This window comes from Corvus hawaiiensis, chromosome 5, assembly GCF_020740725.1.
Source record: "Corvus hawaiiensis isolate bCorHaw1 chromosome 5, bCorHaw1.pri.cur, whole genome shotgun sequence".
Lineage (NCBI taxonomy): Eukaryota > Metazoa > Chordata > Aves > Passeriformes > Corvidae > Corvus > Corvus hawaiiensis.
The window spans coordinates 62,265,744-62,284,538 of record NC_063217.1 but is presented as its reverse complement, the minus strand read 5'-3'; the positions used below and the strand labels follow the sequence as shown (position 1 = coordinate 62,284,538).

At 43.1% G+C, this 18,795-nt stretch overlaps 1 protein-coding gene across 1 annotated transcript in view; it reads left to right on the top strand.

Moving 5' to 3' along the window:
- Positions 1–13,511, top strand: part of GPAT3 (glycerol-3-phosphate acyltransferase 3) — a 30,344-nt gene extending 16,833 nt beyond the window's left edge. The window contains exons 2-12 of the mRNA XM_048304479.1: positions 553–625; positions 6,436–6,706; positions 7,206–7,280; positions 7,783–7,872; positions 8,064–8,157; positions 8,572–8,687; positions 9,790–9,845; positions 10,305–10,390; positions 10,820–10,948; positions 11,429–11,508; positions 12,351–13,511. Of these exons, the coding sequence (XP_048160436.1) occupies positions 553–625; positions 6,436–6,706; positions 7,206–7,280; positions 7,783–7,872; positions 8,064–8,157; positions 8,572–8,687; positions 9,790–9,845; positions 10,305–10,390; positions 10,820–10,948; positions 11,429–11,508; positions 12,351–12,477 (1,197 nt within the window). The 3' untranslated portion in view covers positions 12,478–13,511. The remainder of the gene's footprint in view (positions 1–552; positions 626–6,435; positions 6,707–7,205; positions 7,281–7,782; positions 7,873–8,063; positions 8,158–8,571; positions 8,688–9,789; positions 9,846–10,304; positions 10,391–10,819; positions 10,949–11,428; positions 11,509–12,350) is intronic.
- Positions 13,512–18,795: the final 5,284 nt, after the last annotated feature.

Here is an 18,795-nt window from a genome sequence, read left to right as displayed (position 1 = left end):
CTTGAGTTTCACTTAACACAGTTAGGACTTCTGTTTTTTTGCTTCAGTATGATGAGACTACTCTGAAAGAAGGCAGGCTGGGTTGTGATGTGTCTGTCAGCTTTGTGAACACGTGCTGTGTGTCCTGTGTCTAGCTTGGCTTCTGGGGCTTTCCATGCAGCCTGGAGTCAGTGGTTGCTGTGCCAGTAGCAAGGCTGACAGAGGCCGTTCAGGCTCTTGGTGGCCGTGTATCTGAACTAGAACTGAAGCAGCTGTGGAGTGCTGAGTTGGCTCTCTGAAGACTGAAACCAGGGTGGTGAAGTACTGACTAGCACTGAGTGTTGTATTGGTTTGGTTTTTTTAATTACTGTGAATTACTCTGAGTTTCTTCATAAGAACTGTGTATAGGTTTGGGTTTGTAGACACATCTGAAGAAGGTGAGTGATGATTACCTGGCGAAGATATTCTTTGAAAATCACAACATGTCTTTGACTAACTGTTGGTTTTTTTGGTAACTTTTTTTCTTAAGTGAATACTGCATTTGTGAATTAATGTTTTCTTTCTGTTCAACAGTGGGCCACTATCCGGTTACAAAAAGGTGTCAGAAAGCCGCAGCCGCAGGTGCCACAGACTCCTACTGCTAATGGTGAGAGCTTGGGGTAAAGTCACATTGATAAGACTAATGTTCTAATGTTGGGAGTGCTGAGGCCTTCTCAAATGAAGCAGTTAGATGTGTGCATGAGAGAACTGGAAAAGAGGTGGGGTGTTACATGCTCACTGAAAGTCATGGCTTATCCTCAGGCAGCTGCTCACTCACTGCCCCAGCGGGACTGGGGAGAGAATCACAAAGAGTAAAAGCCTGAAAACCTGTGGGCTGAGATAAAGACAGTTTAACAGGGAAAGCAAAAGCGACACACAGAAGCAAAGTGAAGCAAGGAATTAATTCACTGCTTCCCATGGGCAGGCAGGTGCTCAGCCTTCTCCAAGAGAGCAGGGCCCCATCATGGGTAACATGATGACTTATTTTAACACGTCATCACTCCAAATGTCCTGCTTTCCTCCTCCTTCTTCCTACTTTATATCCTGAGCATGATGCCATATGGTCCGGAAGATCCCTTTGGTCACTTTGGGTTACTTGTCCGGGCTGTGTCTCTTCCCACCCTCCCAAGCACCCCCAAGTTCCTCACCAGCCTGGCTGTACACAAAAAACAGGAAAGCCCCTGGCTCTGTAAATCCTGCTCGGCAATAACAGAAACATCTCTGTATTATCAACCCTGTGTTCAGCACAAATCCAAAACACACCCCAGTACCAGCCACTGTGAATAAAAGTAACTCTATCCCAGTGAAAGTCAGCAGACTTATGTACCTAATTGTTTTGCAATACTGCTGGCTAGCAAACAGTTCCTGCAGAATAAAATGCTGCTTCTACTGTCTTGTACTGAGTAGCTGAAAAATCAGGGCATGAGGAAATGAAGGGTATGAAACAACATGAAGTTTAACAAAACAAAGTAGAGCTGAAGATGGAGACTGTTCTCAGCTGATGGAAATTTTCAAGTTTAAATATGAGGTTGATTTTCATCTTGAAATTTGTCTTTGCTGCTTGCAGGGTTGCTGGCCAGCTATCTCAGTGCTAACAGCATTAGAGTGCACTTAAATATTCTCTGAAGAGATTTGAGTGTTTGTTGGACAGCACTTTTCTTTCCCAAACTTAGTGCTTTTTCTGTGGTAGGACTGCAAGTTGAAAGTGTGTGGTGGGCTACTTGTCTTTTTTTCAGTCTGCTGCTACTGACCTTTTACCCTCTGGAGTTAATATCAGTGTCTGCCAAACTTCTTACACTCACTATCTGTAGAAAGACAGCTGAAAAGTTGCTTCATATTTCTTCCTTTAGCCCAATTTTGAAATTAGTTCTTTTGCTATATCTTAACCCATACTGTGTGAGTCGTGGTAGGCTGTAGTAGGTCACAGTTGGCTTTAAGACTTTGGAGCCATGAGAGAAGTCTGAGTTTGCCCAGGAAACAGGAGAAAGCTGAACAAGACATTGCAGCTAGCACTTGGTTTCTTCTTGGTTCCTGAATGTTTCAGTATTGCTATTCAATTGCTCTGTTTTGACAGCATTTGGCAGCAGGGTGAGCATTTTCTGTGTGCTCTCTCCTTAGCAGCACAGCTGGAAGCAGGCCCAGCTTGCCAGTTAGCAAACAAGTCAGTTGTTACCTGAGCCTATGGATTAGCTCATGTGAACATGATCCAGCAATGGGGACTGAATTGCCGAACTGGGGGTGCGTGTTTCAGCTCCAAAGGGATATCCTTATCAATACTGTGAACACTGGCATCTCACTGTCTGCAGGCCAGGCATGGAACTGGCTTCCATGGCAGCACATGCAACTGTCAGCACCTGTGGTAATAAGTGGTACTGCACAGCAGCTCTGAGAACAGGTTAGAGCTTGCCTTGTTTAATTGCTGACTTTCAAGTGGCTGAGAAGAAGAACATCCTTTATCACTCACCAGTGTCCTGAAAGTTGTGAGGTTTTTTGGGAGGAAAGGGGGAAAGTCAAGGTTAGAGGTCCTTTCGGACAATGTCACTGCCATATTGTCTGCTTCCCAGGTTGTCAGTGATGCAGGAAGATATCCTTTTTCTTCCTGTAAGGCTGACAGTGCCCCATCACATCACAGGCCAGTGAGAGTGCAAGAGACCCTACTGTGCAGCTTAGCTGCACAGAAGGTGCTGTTGTCCTCCTAGACATCTGATCATTCTTACACAGTTATTTCTTCTCTAGTAAAGAGATATCAAGGGAGAGAGGTCCTAGCTAGTAGATCGTCCTATGAGCTTTCAAAAGCTACAAGTAGCTATTTCTTATCTGTGCAGCTGAGAGGTGTGTAGTGGTTCAGAACCTGCGCTGAATTGAGTGTACTCCATTGCCTGGAGGAACATTAGAGATAGTAAAAATGGCCTGAGGTAATTCATATAGATAGTTACATGCTGGCTATGTTCAAGCAGTCTTATGGATGGGGATACACAATCACAATGGTAGCTGAAGCCCTTTTTAATGTCCTTTGTATATCTGAAATAAAAAGTTAAAACCTTTCCCCACTGGAGGTGGCTCTTTCTGCAGGAAGCTGGAGTCTTAACTGTTCTTACTTGAGAAAGTATGGGGAGACATGAATTCTGCAGTGCCAAGCTGTGCTCCATATCTTGCTCTTGGGAATTTTTTAAGCGTAGGAGTAACTGACTTATGATTAAGAGTTCCTGGGTGTGGAAGAAAGTACTTGAGGGCCAGGGCAGGTGTAGGTCTAACAGTACATTATGTAAGTTGGCATTCCCTCAGGTGACGGAACATGAGCAGACAGAGAGGCCCAATTACATTACACAATATTTACTGAGGGAGGAGAAACTCCTGCTGATAATGAATTACAGAGTAGTTGATTTAAAACAGAGTAAAGGTAAATTTTTGTGTGTGTACACCTATGTGTAAGTGCTGAAAGGACGTACCACTTCTTACGTCTTTCCTGACCATCCAGCCATCACTAGGAGGTGGGTCAGGATTTGAGGGAGCACTGCAGATGTATGTGCAAGGGCAAGTTTTCCTGTTCCCTGGCAGAGCAAAAATGGTCCTCCCCAAACACTTTGAAATTGTGTTCCTAAGTAAAAAAAAAAAAAAAATAGGCAAAAAGACAAGTGGGCACAATTGAGGAGACACCACCTTTCTCTGCAGTACCAAATCCAGTGTGCTTTACATCTCTTGGCAGAAAGGGCAGCCAGTGCCCCTGTGTTGGTGGTGTGATAAGGAATAGTTTCAAGGGAAATGTTGGCTGGTGTGGTTATGTGGGGAATTATGTGGTGCTGTTGCTTCAAGGCCCTTCTCTGTTAGAGGGCAGTGTGTGCTGGACCCAGTGGTAGCTCTTCGCTGAGCAGGTACTCGGAAGGTAGGTGTCTGTCTCACTGCAGCTGAATGACCAGCTCTCAGCTCTGTGTGGGTGCTGACTGTGTTGCTTCAAGGTGGTGGGCTTAAAAAAGACAAAAATGCTAATAAGTTTTGAAAATTACATCCACTAAAAGAAAAGCTTATGTAAATAATCTTAGTAGTATCTACTTACTACATAAGTAGATACTACTAAGGAGCTTATTACTAGATACTACTAAGTAGATACTACTAAGTAGATCTACTGACTATGTAAGTAGATAGTGTCAAATTTGAGCCTGGTATAATTAGTTGACTGGAGTACGTGAGCTTGAAGGCTTGGGGCTTGCACTGCAACACTGAGAAAAACAGTGACTATGGGGTTTTTTTTTTTTTGGTTCAGAGTAATGTTTGCTGTACTCCTGCATAGTGCTGTCTTTGGCAAGCTCATCTCTGCCTATGGCCAAGGGATTAAAGGCCGTTAAATGTGACTTGTGTTTACAGGAAGGCTAAGTACATCACCAGAGCAGCGTGTGTTTAATTCTGTTCATAATACATTCATGTGCTGCTGAGATCTTGGCTCAGAGTAGCTGTCCCAAGGCTGCAGGACAGCTGGTGTATGTGATGTCATGTGACAAGGACAGCAAAGGCTGATGAGGCAAGACATTACAGCCCTGCTATCTCAACTTGTTAGCAGTGTGATAAACTTGAGCCCTGGGCTGAGTTCAGCTGAGAAGCTGGAGCCAGATGGGCCAGCTGCTTGACTGGTGCTGAAGAAGGGGGAAAAATAAGGGCTGGATAAGGAGGAAACATTCCCAGCTCTGGGAACTGGAGAGAAGGGTGGTACTTGTGTGATGGGTGCTGGAGCGCTCCCCTGGTTTCTTGCCTACAACCTTGTCTCCAGCAGCACAGAGCAGACAGGTTGGACTGACTGGCCTACAGTCCTGGATGCTCCACAGTTTGGAGATTTTTCCAAGTGCGAGAAAAATTGAATCAAAAACTGGATTTCTGATTTGGATTTAATGTATGACATAAGCGTAGTCCGTTTTGGTAAATGGTTGATGTGATGCATGCTTGTATAATTTAGATCCTGAAGAGCATGTGGCTTTTTGGGTATACCATATTAATGATTTATGTTTGTAGGCTTGTGATAGGATGATGTGGTGAGGTGGCCCGCTGGTACAATTGGAAGTCGTGGCTGTCAAGTTCAAAGCTGAAGGTGCCAGTAGGTTTTGTTGCAGTGCTGTTCTTCAGTGCTTACCTCAGTGATTTGGGGGACTTGTATCCTGGAGCTTCCTGTGTTATCCCATATGTATGGTACAGTGCGATATGAAGATTTTCCATATCACTTGTAATTTAAATGTTACAATTATTGGCACAGGAAATTTGTTGAGAGATTTTCTGCTGGCAAGACTTCATTGGGAGGCAGATTTCCTACAAAAATACATCCTACAACTTGGAAAGTTCCTAGTAGCTTGAAGAAGTTGGGTGCTATGTCCTTTCCCGTTTTTATGTCAGCGTGCAAGCACAGAGATTATGCAGTTTATCAGAGGGTGTCTGACAGAGTGGCAGCCTGAACTTGGACCTCTGTAATCCAAGTTGAGTGTCCCAGGGGATGGTTGTTCTGGTTAACTGTTACTCTAGATTTCTTTGGTCATCACTTTCTGGAGCCAGACTTGCTTACCAGCAAGCAGCTACTTGAGCTTTGTTTAGCTTACACAAGTTGTCCTTGCCTTTGAAAGCTCTAATGAGAAATTGGTGCTTATCAGACCATGAGCTTAAAAAATGAAAAGGGTGGGGGAGGAGAAATACTTGCTGTTCGCACTGCAGTTCTGAACTCTCCAGGTTTCTTTCCAGGTGTGATGTAGTCAGAGTTCAACTAAAACAGTTGTTAGTGCTGAACTAAATCAAGGCTCCTCTAGGCACAACTTTCTTTGATGTGGTGTTTTGGAGGGTTTTTTTGTGGATTTTAAGTAAAATAAAAAGAATAGTGTGGTGTGCCTGTACTTACAGAAAATATTTGTGCTGTGAAGGCAGGGAGGTGTGTTTGGTTCAAAGCTAATCCATGCACAGTGTTGTGGTCTGGGGCTTTGGCTGTGTTGTGGCTGTGGGACACCAGAATGTTAGGCAAGAGATGGGCGTAGGGGATAGGGAAGCCTTCATCAAGGAGATTGAATACTCTTAAATACACAGAGCACAGAAGGGAATTGAAAGGCCAAAGTCTCACTTGATTTCTTCTGAAAGTGTAAGAGAATCTTGGATAAAGTTTGAGTTGAGAACATGCCAGATGGTGGGAAAGAAAAGAGCCTTCTTCTTCGTGTTCAGTAGGTAACAGAACTTGATATAATTGCTGCTCAGGGTGTTGGTGTGAGGAAGGGGAGCTGGAACTGGCCTCCTGCAGAGTATGCTGTGTTCAACTGCACAGCTTCTCCTCCAGTCCTAGGAGGGGCTCTGACAGTAGATTTGTCTCCTTGAGTAATGCAGAGTGACAAGTGGTGTGGAGGGTGACTGTTACTTCACAGAATTATTTTCTCATGTGGTTACCCTTTCCTTCCCAAGGTATCATTGAAAGGGATGAAACGCCTATGGAGAAAGAAATTGCCCGTCTGCATCGAGCGGACTTCGAATTCTCCCACATTTTCTACTTCTGCAGAAAAGGGTTTGAGGCCATTGTGGAAGATGAAGTCACTCAACGATTCTCCTCAGAAGAGCTGCTCTCCTGGAATCTGCTCACGAGGACTAATGTCAACTTCCATTACATCAGCGTGAGGCTGACTGTGGTGTGGGTTGTTGGGGTGATAGTGCGGTACTGCTTCCTGCTGCCCCTACGGTAAGCTCTGGTGCCGAGGGATTTTGTCAGTCTGGGAATGGGTATATTTCTGTTTTCTTGGTAAATGTCATCTCAGCTTTCTTTAACCCAAAAGCAGCATTGGCAGATACAGAAGATTAACTTGCTTAAAGGCTTCTTTTAGGTTAAGAAGCCCTTCAGAATACTTTTATATTGCCCATTCACTGTGGAGAGTAGAGTAGGGCTGGTGGTCATCTTTTTCACTAATGCTTCCCCTGAGTCATGTATTGACAAAATAAATATAAGGTGGGCAAGCTCTAGTCTCCCTGACACTGTGTGCATGGGAGTATCTGGATCTGCTGCCTTTGCTACACCATGACTTTAAGCAATAGGTCCGGGAATTGCTGGGTTAGAGAACTGCATGTGTCAAGTATCTGATGAATAATCGAATTTCTGCAATCCCTTTCCATTTTAAAGGGGCAAAGTGTTATTACAATGAGCAAAGCTACTTATTTTGGTTTAATGTCTGTTTTGTCTGTAGCTTTACCCTCGCTGCCATCGGGATTACGTCAATGATTGTGGGAACAACAGCGGTGGGACAGCTGCCAAATGGCAGGTAGGTACTGTGTGTGAGGGATGAACTTGCCAAGTTGCATCAGTCAAAACAGCTGAAGATTAGGAGTGAACAGATTTTACCTATAACAGGCTACTGATACTTCACCCACGAATTTGTGGACCTTGGGACCTTGTTTTTAGCGGCATTTTGAATTTGGGCTGAGGTTGGGTTCTTGCCAGTCTTGGCACTGAGGTTGATGATTTCTGATGGGCTCCTCCTACTGCCATGAGATAGTCAAATGGGGCATTGTAGGGTAGGTAATAGGGTTGGGATGAAAAACACACAGCAAAGAGAGGACAGTCTTGCCTAGCGTAGTGGCACCAAGGGTATGACATATCTTGGCTGAGCTGCTGTAGCGAGTGAGTGGTAGAGCTGGGAATATCCCTCTGTGCTCCAGAATACCAGGAAAATTTCAGCCCTGAGTTGTGTTGAGTAGGCTGGAGAATATTGCATGTGTGTCTAACTGCTTTCCAGGATGCTTCAGGTGTCTGATTTCTTTCAGTGTGAAAAACTACCTGAGTGAAGTGGTTCACCTCACATGCTCCCGCATCCTCGTCAGAGCTCTGTCTGGTACTATCCATTACCATAACAAGTGAGTGAGCAAAAGTGTGTCTATGCTTGTATGTGTGTGTGAGCATCCCATTAGAAATGGGGACTGCTCTCCTGAGGTGCAAATTGATGTCACACTAGAGGCTGACTCACCTGACAGCTTCATGGAACTGTTGTGTGTGTAATGTGGTGCTTAGTGCACTAGCAGTCTAACAAAAAAATATGTAATTGCAGGGAAAACAGACCTCAGAAAGGAGGAATTTGTGTTGCCAACCACACATCACCGATAGATGCGATCATTTTGACAAATGATGGATGCTATGCAATGGTATGAGGAGCTCTAAGGTGACCACAGGAGAGGGACCAGGAAAGGGAAAGATTGTGGGGTACGGCTTGTAGACTTCAGTACTTAACTTTCACAGCAGAGATATTCACTTGAGCACTGGTCAGTGGGGAAAAGTGTAAATTGTGTTGAAATTGGTCTATATTATGTGCTGGGGAAGTTGTCCTGGGAGTGTCAATGCCGGGCTCTTCATCTGGTGAAGTACTTGAGATAGGCTTCCATGTGAGTGTCTAGATCCTCTCAAGTGAATGCATTTTAACACTTCTATTGTCACTGCTCAATCCTGGTTTGCAGCCTCCCAGTGCATTTGGGTTTGTTGGATTTTTTTGGAGGGGTGGAGAGGAGGAAGTTCTGCCCTTCAGGTGTCTCAGATACTGATGTGTCTTGCTGGGCTTGCAGGTGGGCCAGGTTCACGGTGGGCTTATGGGCGTTATCCAGCGAGCCACAGTCAAGGCCTGTCCTCACGTCTGGTTCGAGCGCTCCGAGATCAAGGACCGCCATCTAGTGACAAAAAGGTGAGGTGTGTTCTGGGCTGCCTCCCTGGAGAGGCATCGGGCAGTCAAAGACCCAGATGAGAGGATCTGGGAGCGAGTTGTAGGGATGGTGTGCGGCACACTGCATCACTCGGAACGACCTGAATGTGCTTGCTTGTGTGAGCTTCGGTGCAGTACACTGTGGTCAAAATGTCACCAGGGAAGGCCTGAAACGTTTATACAGGGTGTCATGGTTCAGACCAAAGGTTCTGGTGAGGTCTGAATTGCAGACTCTCAAAAAGCATCTCAGCTGAGAAGCCATCAGCAAAATAACTAATGTCTGATGAATTCTGGTATGCATTTTGGAAGGATGTGAAGATACTTAAATGCTGGTACTTTCTGTTGAAGAGAAATACTGATGATAAAATGGGCTTTCTGTGACAAAAACTGTCTCAGTTTCACTGGAAATTGTGAGCCACTAGAAATAAAAAGCTTTTTTTGTTTGGGTGAGAGGCAAAATGTCTTGTTATAAGAGCAAGCTGTACAAAAGTGGTTTTCTGCAGAATGTCACCAAAAGCATACCCATGAATACTGTAGTACAGGGATAAAAATTCTTCCTAATTTGTAGAGAACTTTTTAGGTTAATTTTGACAGGTTAACTTCTTCACTGGCTTATTGGCCTCTGCAGAGCAGGACAGCTTTGCCATGTTATCCAAGTGTTATTCAAGTAGTGTGAGCTGTAGGCATTTAGGAGTCCCCTTTTTAAGAAATCTGCTGTTAAGTGCACAGAATCTGGATGGACCACTGCATCAATAATTTTTTTTCTTATGAAGCAATTTCTTGAAGGTTGAGTTGATCAGAGTTAGTTGGACTGACTTAATGGCATAAAATTGTTGGCTTCTCTGACAGTCATTAGTAAAATAATGCGGAGGAAAGGAAACAGGATGTTGCCTCAGTGTAATGCTCCAGGGGCCTAAGGGATGGCTTCAGTTTTTGTAGAAAAGAAAACCAAGTACAAATTAGTGTCTGATAAAAGGCTTTGGTTTCAAACATATGTAATACATAAAGATATTTTTAATGCACCTGCCTGGGGAAAGAAGAGTGGAAAGGAGCTGTTTTTTAAACTTTCCTTCTGCTTCCACAGACTCAGGGAGCACGTGGCAGATAAAAACAAGCTCCCGATCTTAATTTTTCCAGAAGGTAAGAAGCTGAACTACTTATCTCCATTCAGTGTTGATGTCATCCCTGTTCTCTTTTCATGGCTTCTGCTGCTCAAATCTATCTTCACCTCTGGCTTCAACTTTGTTAGGGCATTCTTGTTTTTCATCTTTAATATAAGATGAATATATATGAAGACAGCACAATACTGTCCCTGGACGTTGCTTCTCCAGGCAGAAGAACGGGAAGATTGCTTATTTTGCCCTGAGACTATCAATTCACTGTCCTACGGATTTAACCTCAGTATTGTGCTTTTTGTGTTGCACACCTTCTGGCTTCATTCAGGGAGTCAGTCACAAGACAAAGGATAAAAGTAAGCAGGGGAGAGATGCTTAACTCACTGAGCAGCAAATGCAGGCCCTTTATGGGTAAGACCTGTTACATTGGTGGTGTGTTGTACTGAAATGGCTGTGTGAAGCAATGACTTTATCTTATGGACAGGTACCTGTATAAACAATACATCTGTGATGATGTTCAAGAAGGGGAGCTTTGAAATAGGAGGGACAATCTATCCTGTTGCAATCAAAGTAAGTGGAAATAGCTAGCTGCTGAATTTTGGAGTTTGGGATGGGTTTTTGTCAGAGGGGCAGGAAGTTGTCTCAATACAGCTGCTATTGAAAGCACAGTATCTCAGGCAATTGTATGCATGCTGTGGATGGCTCCTGGAGTATAAGTGGCTGAAATTAAAGTGAAGTCCTTCGGCCTATGGAGCCTAGATGGTAGGCCCTGATGGGGTCAGCTTCTTCCTCCAGAAAGCTGGAAGGAAGAGAAATCCAGCTAGTCCTTCCTGGAGCTGAAGGGAAGAGAAGCATCCTGCTCACAGCAGGCTTAACTCTTCTGGCTGTTCAGGCAAGTGGGTGGCATCTGCTGCTGGTTCTGCCACGTAATCCCAGGTCTGAGAGGCTGTGATAGTCTGGGAAAAGGCTTAATAATTTTTTTTTTGTGATCCTTTGCAGTATGATCCTCAGTTTGGAGATGCCTTCTGGAACAGCAGCAAATACAACATCGTGAGCTATCTGCTGCGAATAATGACCAGCTGGGCCATTGTTTGCAACGTGTGGTACTTGCCGCCAATGGTTAGAAAGGTAATCCAGCATCTGTTTGATTGCTGTTTAAGAGCTTGACTGTGTCTGCAAGTGTGCTTTTACTCTTTTTTTCCCTCCCCAAAACCTCTACCCACCCCATGTCTCCAAATCCGAGTTTTATACTGGATTTTTGTCAGTGCTGGCTGATGTATGATTGGACTTGGCTTTTCCTGATGCCGCTTGGTGCTGTCAGCAGTGCATCAAATATGCAAAGGATAGCAGTAAATGCAGTACTGTTCACAGTAGCAGTAGTGTTAATGTTCCATCCTGTTGAAGCAAAATTTTCTCCTAATTTCAACACTCTAGGGGAAAAATGAGTTATTATCACATGGGAACATCAGATTGTGATGTTGGCATGATAAGGGATGGTTTGTTTGGCAGTAAGCTAATTTGATGAGGCAGCAGATAAAAAACATTATGAAAGCCTGCTTCAATTGACTTCTCTCTGCTTTGATTATGTTGGATTTATGACCCTTGAAGGAAGATGAAGATGCTGTTCAGTTTGCCAACAGAGTGAGGTCAGCCATTGCTCGCCAAGGAGGACTGACTGAACTCCCCTGGTGAGTGATGACATCCTTGTTAGAATTCATGGGGTATTTGTGGTTAGTTTGACTGAGAGGTGCTTTCCCTCCTTTACTTTGTGACAGATATCATTCAACAGCACTTTATTCCACTCAGAGAAAACAATGGAGTAACTCCATGTGCACATATGTCAAAGTAAAAATAAAGATGTATAAAGCCTTTGGAGCATGTAGCATGCAGTGTGTGTCATGTAAAGGTTTGATGCTTTTGAAGAAGGTCCACTCATATTTCTTATGTTGAGACTTCTGCTGTGGTTAAGTAGCAAAAGTGAAGTTACTTGACAAATCTGATGGACAACAAAAAATAGAGCAGAAAGCCTCAAGCATTGTTTTGACTTTCTCATGTCCTTCCTCGGTAAATAGCAGGATAATGCCTAGATTTCATATGACAGAGACTCGAGAGCAAAATTCAGATGAAGAGAATGGGCAAATAGATTTAACTATGAGACCCAGCTCTGAAAAATACAAGGCAAGGTAGGACTGTAGTGTTGCAGAAGATTGGCTGCCTCTACAATCGGGGGAAGTAGCATCCCAGATTGCCAGAGATTTGTGTTGTAGATACAGCCTGCTCCCAACATGAATAGGCTGTTTTAATGGGCTGAATTTAAAATTTGGACTGCGTAAGTATTGTGGCTTAAGGTAAAGGTTTTAGTAAGTGTGCTTAAAATTGGATGTTGAAGAAGTTCTGAAGAAAAGCCTTTAATGATAATAATTTAGATTAAAACTCTACAGTTGATTGAGATAGTTATTGTAATGCACAGTTTGATAGCAATAGCCATAACAGTCCTGATGGTTTACTGTTCCCTCTTTCTCTGTTCCAGGGATGGAGGTCTGAAACGAGCGAAAGTCAAAGATACTTTCAAAGAAGAACAGCAGAAAAACTACAGCAAGATGCTAGTGAGAAATGGATCAATAGGAAGCTTGTCTGCAGGAACTGAGTCAGACTGAGTGGTGGTTCTTGAAAACTAACTTTGCACAACCAGCCTTAGCAGGAATAATGTGGTTTTTATAATTAAAAAAAAAAACCAACCTGGCAAAAAATAGAGCAAGAAAACAAAATCCTTCATTGCGTGTATGCATATTCTCTGTGTGTGGCTGGTGCAGAGCCTGCCAAGGGCAGTGTCTGTGTTCCTCCCTGTTCACTCTTTCACTCTCCTGCCCCTCTCCCTCTTCACGTGATGATGCACTGCAGCTCCTGGTATTCTCAAGCTGAATGCCTGCAGAGTTAGAAGATGAAAAAAACCACCCCAGTTTTTCTGTATTTGTGAGGATGAAGGGAAGTACACTGAACAGATGCTGTCAGGACACTGGTTGTGAAGATACCTCTTGTTCATGGTACTTGAAAGGTTTAAACATAACACAATTTTGTCGGGTTTTTTTCCTGTTGCTCACAGGCTTTTTGTTGTAGATGACTTAAATAACATGTTTTAGGATGTTGTCAGGACTGTAAGATTGACTCTTTTTGTTAGCTTGCACCTGGATGTGCAAGGAGGGAATGGAAGCAAGGGCTGCACAGAGCCTATAGGATGGGAAAGGAGCTGCCCTGCCAAAAGCACAGATCATGGATCATGAGGAATTTGGTGGCCTTATAACATGGTATTGCCTTTATTGAGAACTGCTGCCTGAGGGAAGACAAGGGGCAAGTCCTTACTTTCCCTGTCCACTGCTGTTGTTGAAATTGCTTTCTTGAGCTCTGGAGCTGTAGAGGTAAGGTACAGTAAAGGTTGGATAATGTAGGCTGTGACTGATGAATTTTTGTGGATTGTCAAGAGTACCCATCTGCAAAAATTATTGCTAATGGCTTGAAGTTCTCAAGAGAGCTACTCCAGTAACACATTTTGTGTTTTCTGGGCCAGCAATAGCTATCACAACTATAAACATAGGATCTGTAAGTCAGCTGTGATATGAGACATGGCATGTCCAAATCTGCAGTGTATTGCTGTCTGAATGTAATGAGAAATAAATTCTATATTTCTAATGGGTCTTATGTGGCATTACTACTGTTCTCTAAATGTATGTAATTAAAACAGTTATACTTCCTGAGAACTTAATGTTGGAATCATGGAAACTCCAGTCTCCGACATAAAGGACCAATTGTAGCTGAGTTCTACAGATTTCTAACCTGGTTTTCTTTCCTTTTTTTATCCTCTCCTTGTACTTTAGGACAGATAGATGGCTTGGTGTTTATCCTTTCTAGGGTAGGAGTGACTCATCATGCAGGCTCATCTTGAAAGTACAACATGAAGTCTTATCAGGGAGACTCAATTAGTGAATCTGTAATTAACTGGAAAACAACTGAGCTCCTGATTTTTTAACCGAGTTCATTTCTAAGTAGTCTTTTCCTTTCAGCAAGGAGAAATTAAATTTAATGCTGAAAAAAAATTACTGTTCTATAAATCAAAAACTTAAATCTTGTTAGAATGTAGTCTCCCAGAAAAACAGTTCCTGTTTCCCATTATGCACTTACACAAGGACAAATACATAGGGAAGTGTTTTCAGATTTAGCATGGCAGGCATTTAAGAAGGAAATTGTTTATGTTAAAAGGGTTACAGTGGTAAGACAAGTGAGACACAGCAAAGACTTTTTGCTTAAGGTGAACCTAGAGCAACTGTGGTCTGAGTTATGTTATTACTGTTAAGATGAACTGGTCATGCAAGCTTTGGGTTAATGAATGTGTTTGTCATAATTTATGGATATTAGCTGTGAGCTTGAGCTTTCCTGGATTGCACTCACAATAGGAAGCTTTGTAAGGACAACTTTTTAAAAAATATGCCTGCCTCTTATATGCATACACACATAAAATACAGCTTAGGTAACACATTTAAAAATCTACTCTAAATATTGGGGTATGTATATATATAAAATATTTCTTTTAAGGTGTAGATTGTGATGTATTTCTCTGTAGATGGAACAAGAATTGTTTTGATTGAAGGTTTAAATATATGATTCCTAAGAGAACCTTCACAGTCAGTTTATGGGGCCTTTGTTTTCTTCCTGCTCTTGGAGTTGATCATCAGTAACTGAACTGCAGTGATGCTTTGGAATCTTGACTGTACTCTTTGGGATGCTCTGTTAGGTGCATGTGTTTACAGCAACAGGATTGTGAGCTTTGGCAAAAGTGCCCAAGGCTGCAGTTTGCATCTTGCTTAGGGCAAAACTGAATTTTAAGGCAAAAAGCCCTGCTAAGTTGAAGGATAATGACAAGGTAATACAATGACACTGTAATGAAATGTTGTCTGACAAGCACAATGGAATTCTGTGACTTAATTACAAATAGTTTCCACTGAACTGTTTAAGAAAATCTGCCTTATTTTGGAGGGGATTTATCAAGGAAGTGTGTAGATTTAGCTATATGAGTGGCATGGGCCATGAGAAGAGGCATCATGCTGTCAGTTCTTAATTGAAAATATGTAGGTGAATGAATAAGCTGAGGTTTCTTGAACTGCAGCAGCTTGTATATCTTTATGAAGCGCAAAGTCCTGTGTATTCTTTGACTCTTGGTGGGTTTTTGGTGTATCCCCAGACTTCTCACTTAGCTCCGAAAATGTATTCAGAGAGGCTGTGTGGGCAGTGGTGATAGCTAATAGGTCGTTCAGGACTGCATCCCAGATTTGTTACAGACGTGAGATCCACATTCTTGGGGTGGTTTAATTTTTACTTTGGAGGAGTATTTTTATAGGGCAGCAATGTACACCACGATGACTAATAGCAGAAGGCCAGTACGTAGAAGGTGTTAACTTGACTCAGTGCCAGTTAGGCCGCTCTCTACTGCCTTTAGGAAAGTTTCTTGTACATTTTTTTCCTTTTCCCCTGAGACACCTGGGAAATACTGCAGCTCTATTGGTTTGAATGAGTAGAGATAGCTCAAGAAATCAGTGATTGAACTGAAAGTTCTAATTTCTAGTGCCAGGCACATAGAGCACTGATTCTTATTTTAGGACCTAAGTACATATTTTTGTTTGGATTTAGAGAAAGACCTTTGAGTTTAGAGAAGGGTTGGCCCCTTTCAAGCTCTGATGAAACTCTACAAGCCTTGGACAGGTAGGTGGTTTTAAAGATGGTGATGGAATCCAATTCAAATGTTAAAAATTATTTTTCTGCTGCTGAGATCTATTATTTCTACCTTGAGCACAGTGGATATAGTCAAGGGTTCCCTTTGTGTCCTGTTAAGCTGCTCTGCCTCTAATACGTTAAACGTAGGCAGGCTGTCATTATAGACTGCTCCTAATTGACTTGAAGGAGGCTAATGAAAAAAAAATCCAATTGAGAGTCCTTGGAAACTTTTTATAAAAATCTCGGTGTTGACTCTGGAAGCTCCTGGGCCAGTCCTGAGATTTAAGGTACTTAAAAATGTCCTTGTCCTACCCATTACTGAACAGATTGATAAAAAGTTTTCTAGTTAATATTTAGGTCTTCCCCAGTATTTATCTGGTCTAATTCCCAGGAGACTTCAAGTGTCAGATTGGCAAATGTGATGTATTCCTGCTCTTCCTTATTCTCAGGCATTGGACAGTCCTGATATTATCCAGGCTGCAAATTCTTGCTTGAGGAATGGAAATGATTTCAGACAGTACTGAGATATTTAAGGAAAGGGCCAAAGAAAGCCCCAAGAGACACAACTAAGATAAGAGCAGGCTTTGGCTGTGAAGCCTTCTCCAAGCACAGAGTACTAATGCTCAGGAAGGAGCTTCCTAGTTCTGATTTTTTTTGTGGATGGTGGACACAAAGTAGCTGTTGGATCAACACAAATATTTATCAGTACTAGCACTAAGGAAGCCTGGTTTTATATGCAATTGTGCCTCAACTTACACTGCAAGCTCTAGTTGAAGCTGTGGTGCAATACAGTGTTATCACAGAATGGTTTGGGTTGGAAGGGACCTTTCAAGGCCATCCAGTCCAACCCCCCTGCCGTGAATAGGGACATCTTCAACTAGACCCTGTTGCTCAGAGCCTTGTCCAACCTGACATCAAGTATTTCCAGAGATGGGGCCTCTGCCACCTCTCTGGGCAACCCGTGTCAGCATTTTTCTACCCTCATTGTATAAAAATTAGTCCTTATATCTGTCTAAATCTACCTTATAGTGTAAAACCATTGCCCCTTGTCCTGTACCCTACTAAAAAGTCTGTCCTCATCTTTCATGTAAGCCTCCTACAAATACTGAAGACCCAACACAGGGTCTCCCTGGGCCACTTTTCGAACTTGTCCAGGTCCCTCTGGATGTATCCTGTCCTCCAGGTGTGTCAACAGCACCACTCAGCTTGGTGTCATCTGCAAATGTGCTGAGGGGGCACTAGTTCCCAGTCTGTCATGGATAAAGTTAATGCTGGTCCCAGTATTAACTCTGAGGGACACCACTGGGGCATGATGTAGGCCAGTATGTGCTGCAGAACAGAGCTTGACTCAGCGCTGTGTGAGGATATGCAGCTGGACTAGAGAGCTGCTAAAAGTCTTGGGGATTCTTAATATTTATTTGTGGGACGAACTGGCTGCTCAGGCCTAACAGTGAGGGTGTGAATTCTTTGGTTTTGTCACAGACATGTTTTTGGGCACTGCTGTGCCTGAAGAATGTGTCCATGCAATTACCAATCCTGATTTGTTCCCATCAAAAAAGGTTTTTGTTTCTCTGAAATTAACAGAACTGTAACCTCAAGAGTCAAGATACGGACTCCAATAATTGTTCACTGTCTCCATTTTTTATTAAATTTTTCTGAGGCTCTTTTTTGCTGGATAAAATCCATACAAATGAAATACAAGCACCGTCAGTAAATAGTAATGAAAAGGTAAATTCATTTTGCAAAGAAGCCAGTGCATATAAGACATCATCTGGAATAATGATGATTTTTTTTTTTTTTTTGCACGGATCACAAAGCTATTACAGTCTTTTAAAATTAGTGTCTGGCTTTTAGGCTCTGTAATGGTTTGTGTGACCTCTTCTTACTCTTTGTCTAATAAGAAAAATTATATTGTTTTTAAATAAAAGACAGACACAAGGCATGATAATTGTATTGATATGGCTGATGTTTCTGTTAAATAGCATGGAATGAGAAAGTGTTTGGCTCAGTTTTTCAACTTGTGGCCACCTTTGGGGCAGGGAGGTATGGACTTGTAGCTGAGCTTCAGCAGAGCTGCCCCATGGCTCAGTGAGGAGGCACGAGGAAATCTCCATGCCAGCTTCCCACCTCTCTTCTTAGGCCAGGCATGGCACAGGGCTGGAAACTCGGCTGGACTGTGGCCAGGCTGCAGTTTGTGCATCTCTGTGGTGGGAAGGGCCACTTGTCCTGGACCTGGGTCACTGAAATCCAGGACATTTCCAGCTCCCCCAGTGGCAGTGACACTGTTATGTCCTTGTGCTATGGTAGTGTGCAGTTCACAGGCTGGACTGTATCCGTTTTTTTCTCACACACCAGATGATGATCTGTGCACACAGCATGTCTTGGAGACCTAATTTGTAGGGATTTTAATTTCAAAGAGAGACTGAGAGCTGAATAACCTTTAACTTCTGTGAATTGCTCTGTCACGTGATGGCTTGACACTATTCCACCAGTGTAACTTGGTTCATTTTACTGGATTCATGTCAGCTCTTAAGGAATCACAGAATGGTTTGGGTTAGAAGGGATCTTAAAGATTATCTCGTTCGATCCCCTCTGCCGTAGGCAGGGACACCTTCCTCTAGACCAGACTGCTCAAAGCCCCATCCAACCTGGCCTTGAACATTTCCAGCGGTGGGGTGTCCATCCAGCATGAGGAATGGATCTCTGGAGTGAGGTTTTTAGCTACACCTTAAATCATGTCCTGTCTTAGTATTTTGAGCTTTTAATTCCAGAGTTGTCTCGTGTAAGAGCAAGTTGCACAGAAGTCCAAAGGAAATTTGCTTTGGAACCTTGAGGCCATCACCTTAATCCAGCCACGCTGCAGGATAGAAATTTCCTTGCCAAGTAGTGCCATCTATCAGCTGGTGGGGGGGTTTTTTGTTGTTTTGGGTAGTGAAGAGGGCTTTTGGGAGACCTGGCATTGAGCTAGGATGCGAGCAGGGAACTTGTGCCTTTTACAGTTAAGTCTTCCTTGAAGCTCTTGGAGTTTTCAAGTAAAGGGCATTCCCAGCAGCACACTGCCACCCTCAGTGTCGGGCCCTGTGTCTGTGTCAGGCTAGGCAGGCCAAAACCTTCTGCCTCCGAAGTGACTTGTTGGCATAAGTCAGAGCTTTACTAGGCAGCAGGAGGTTTTTGTGTGTGCTTTGCTCATTAGGACATCTTTCTGTATTTTG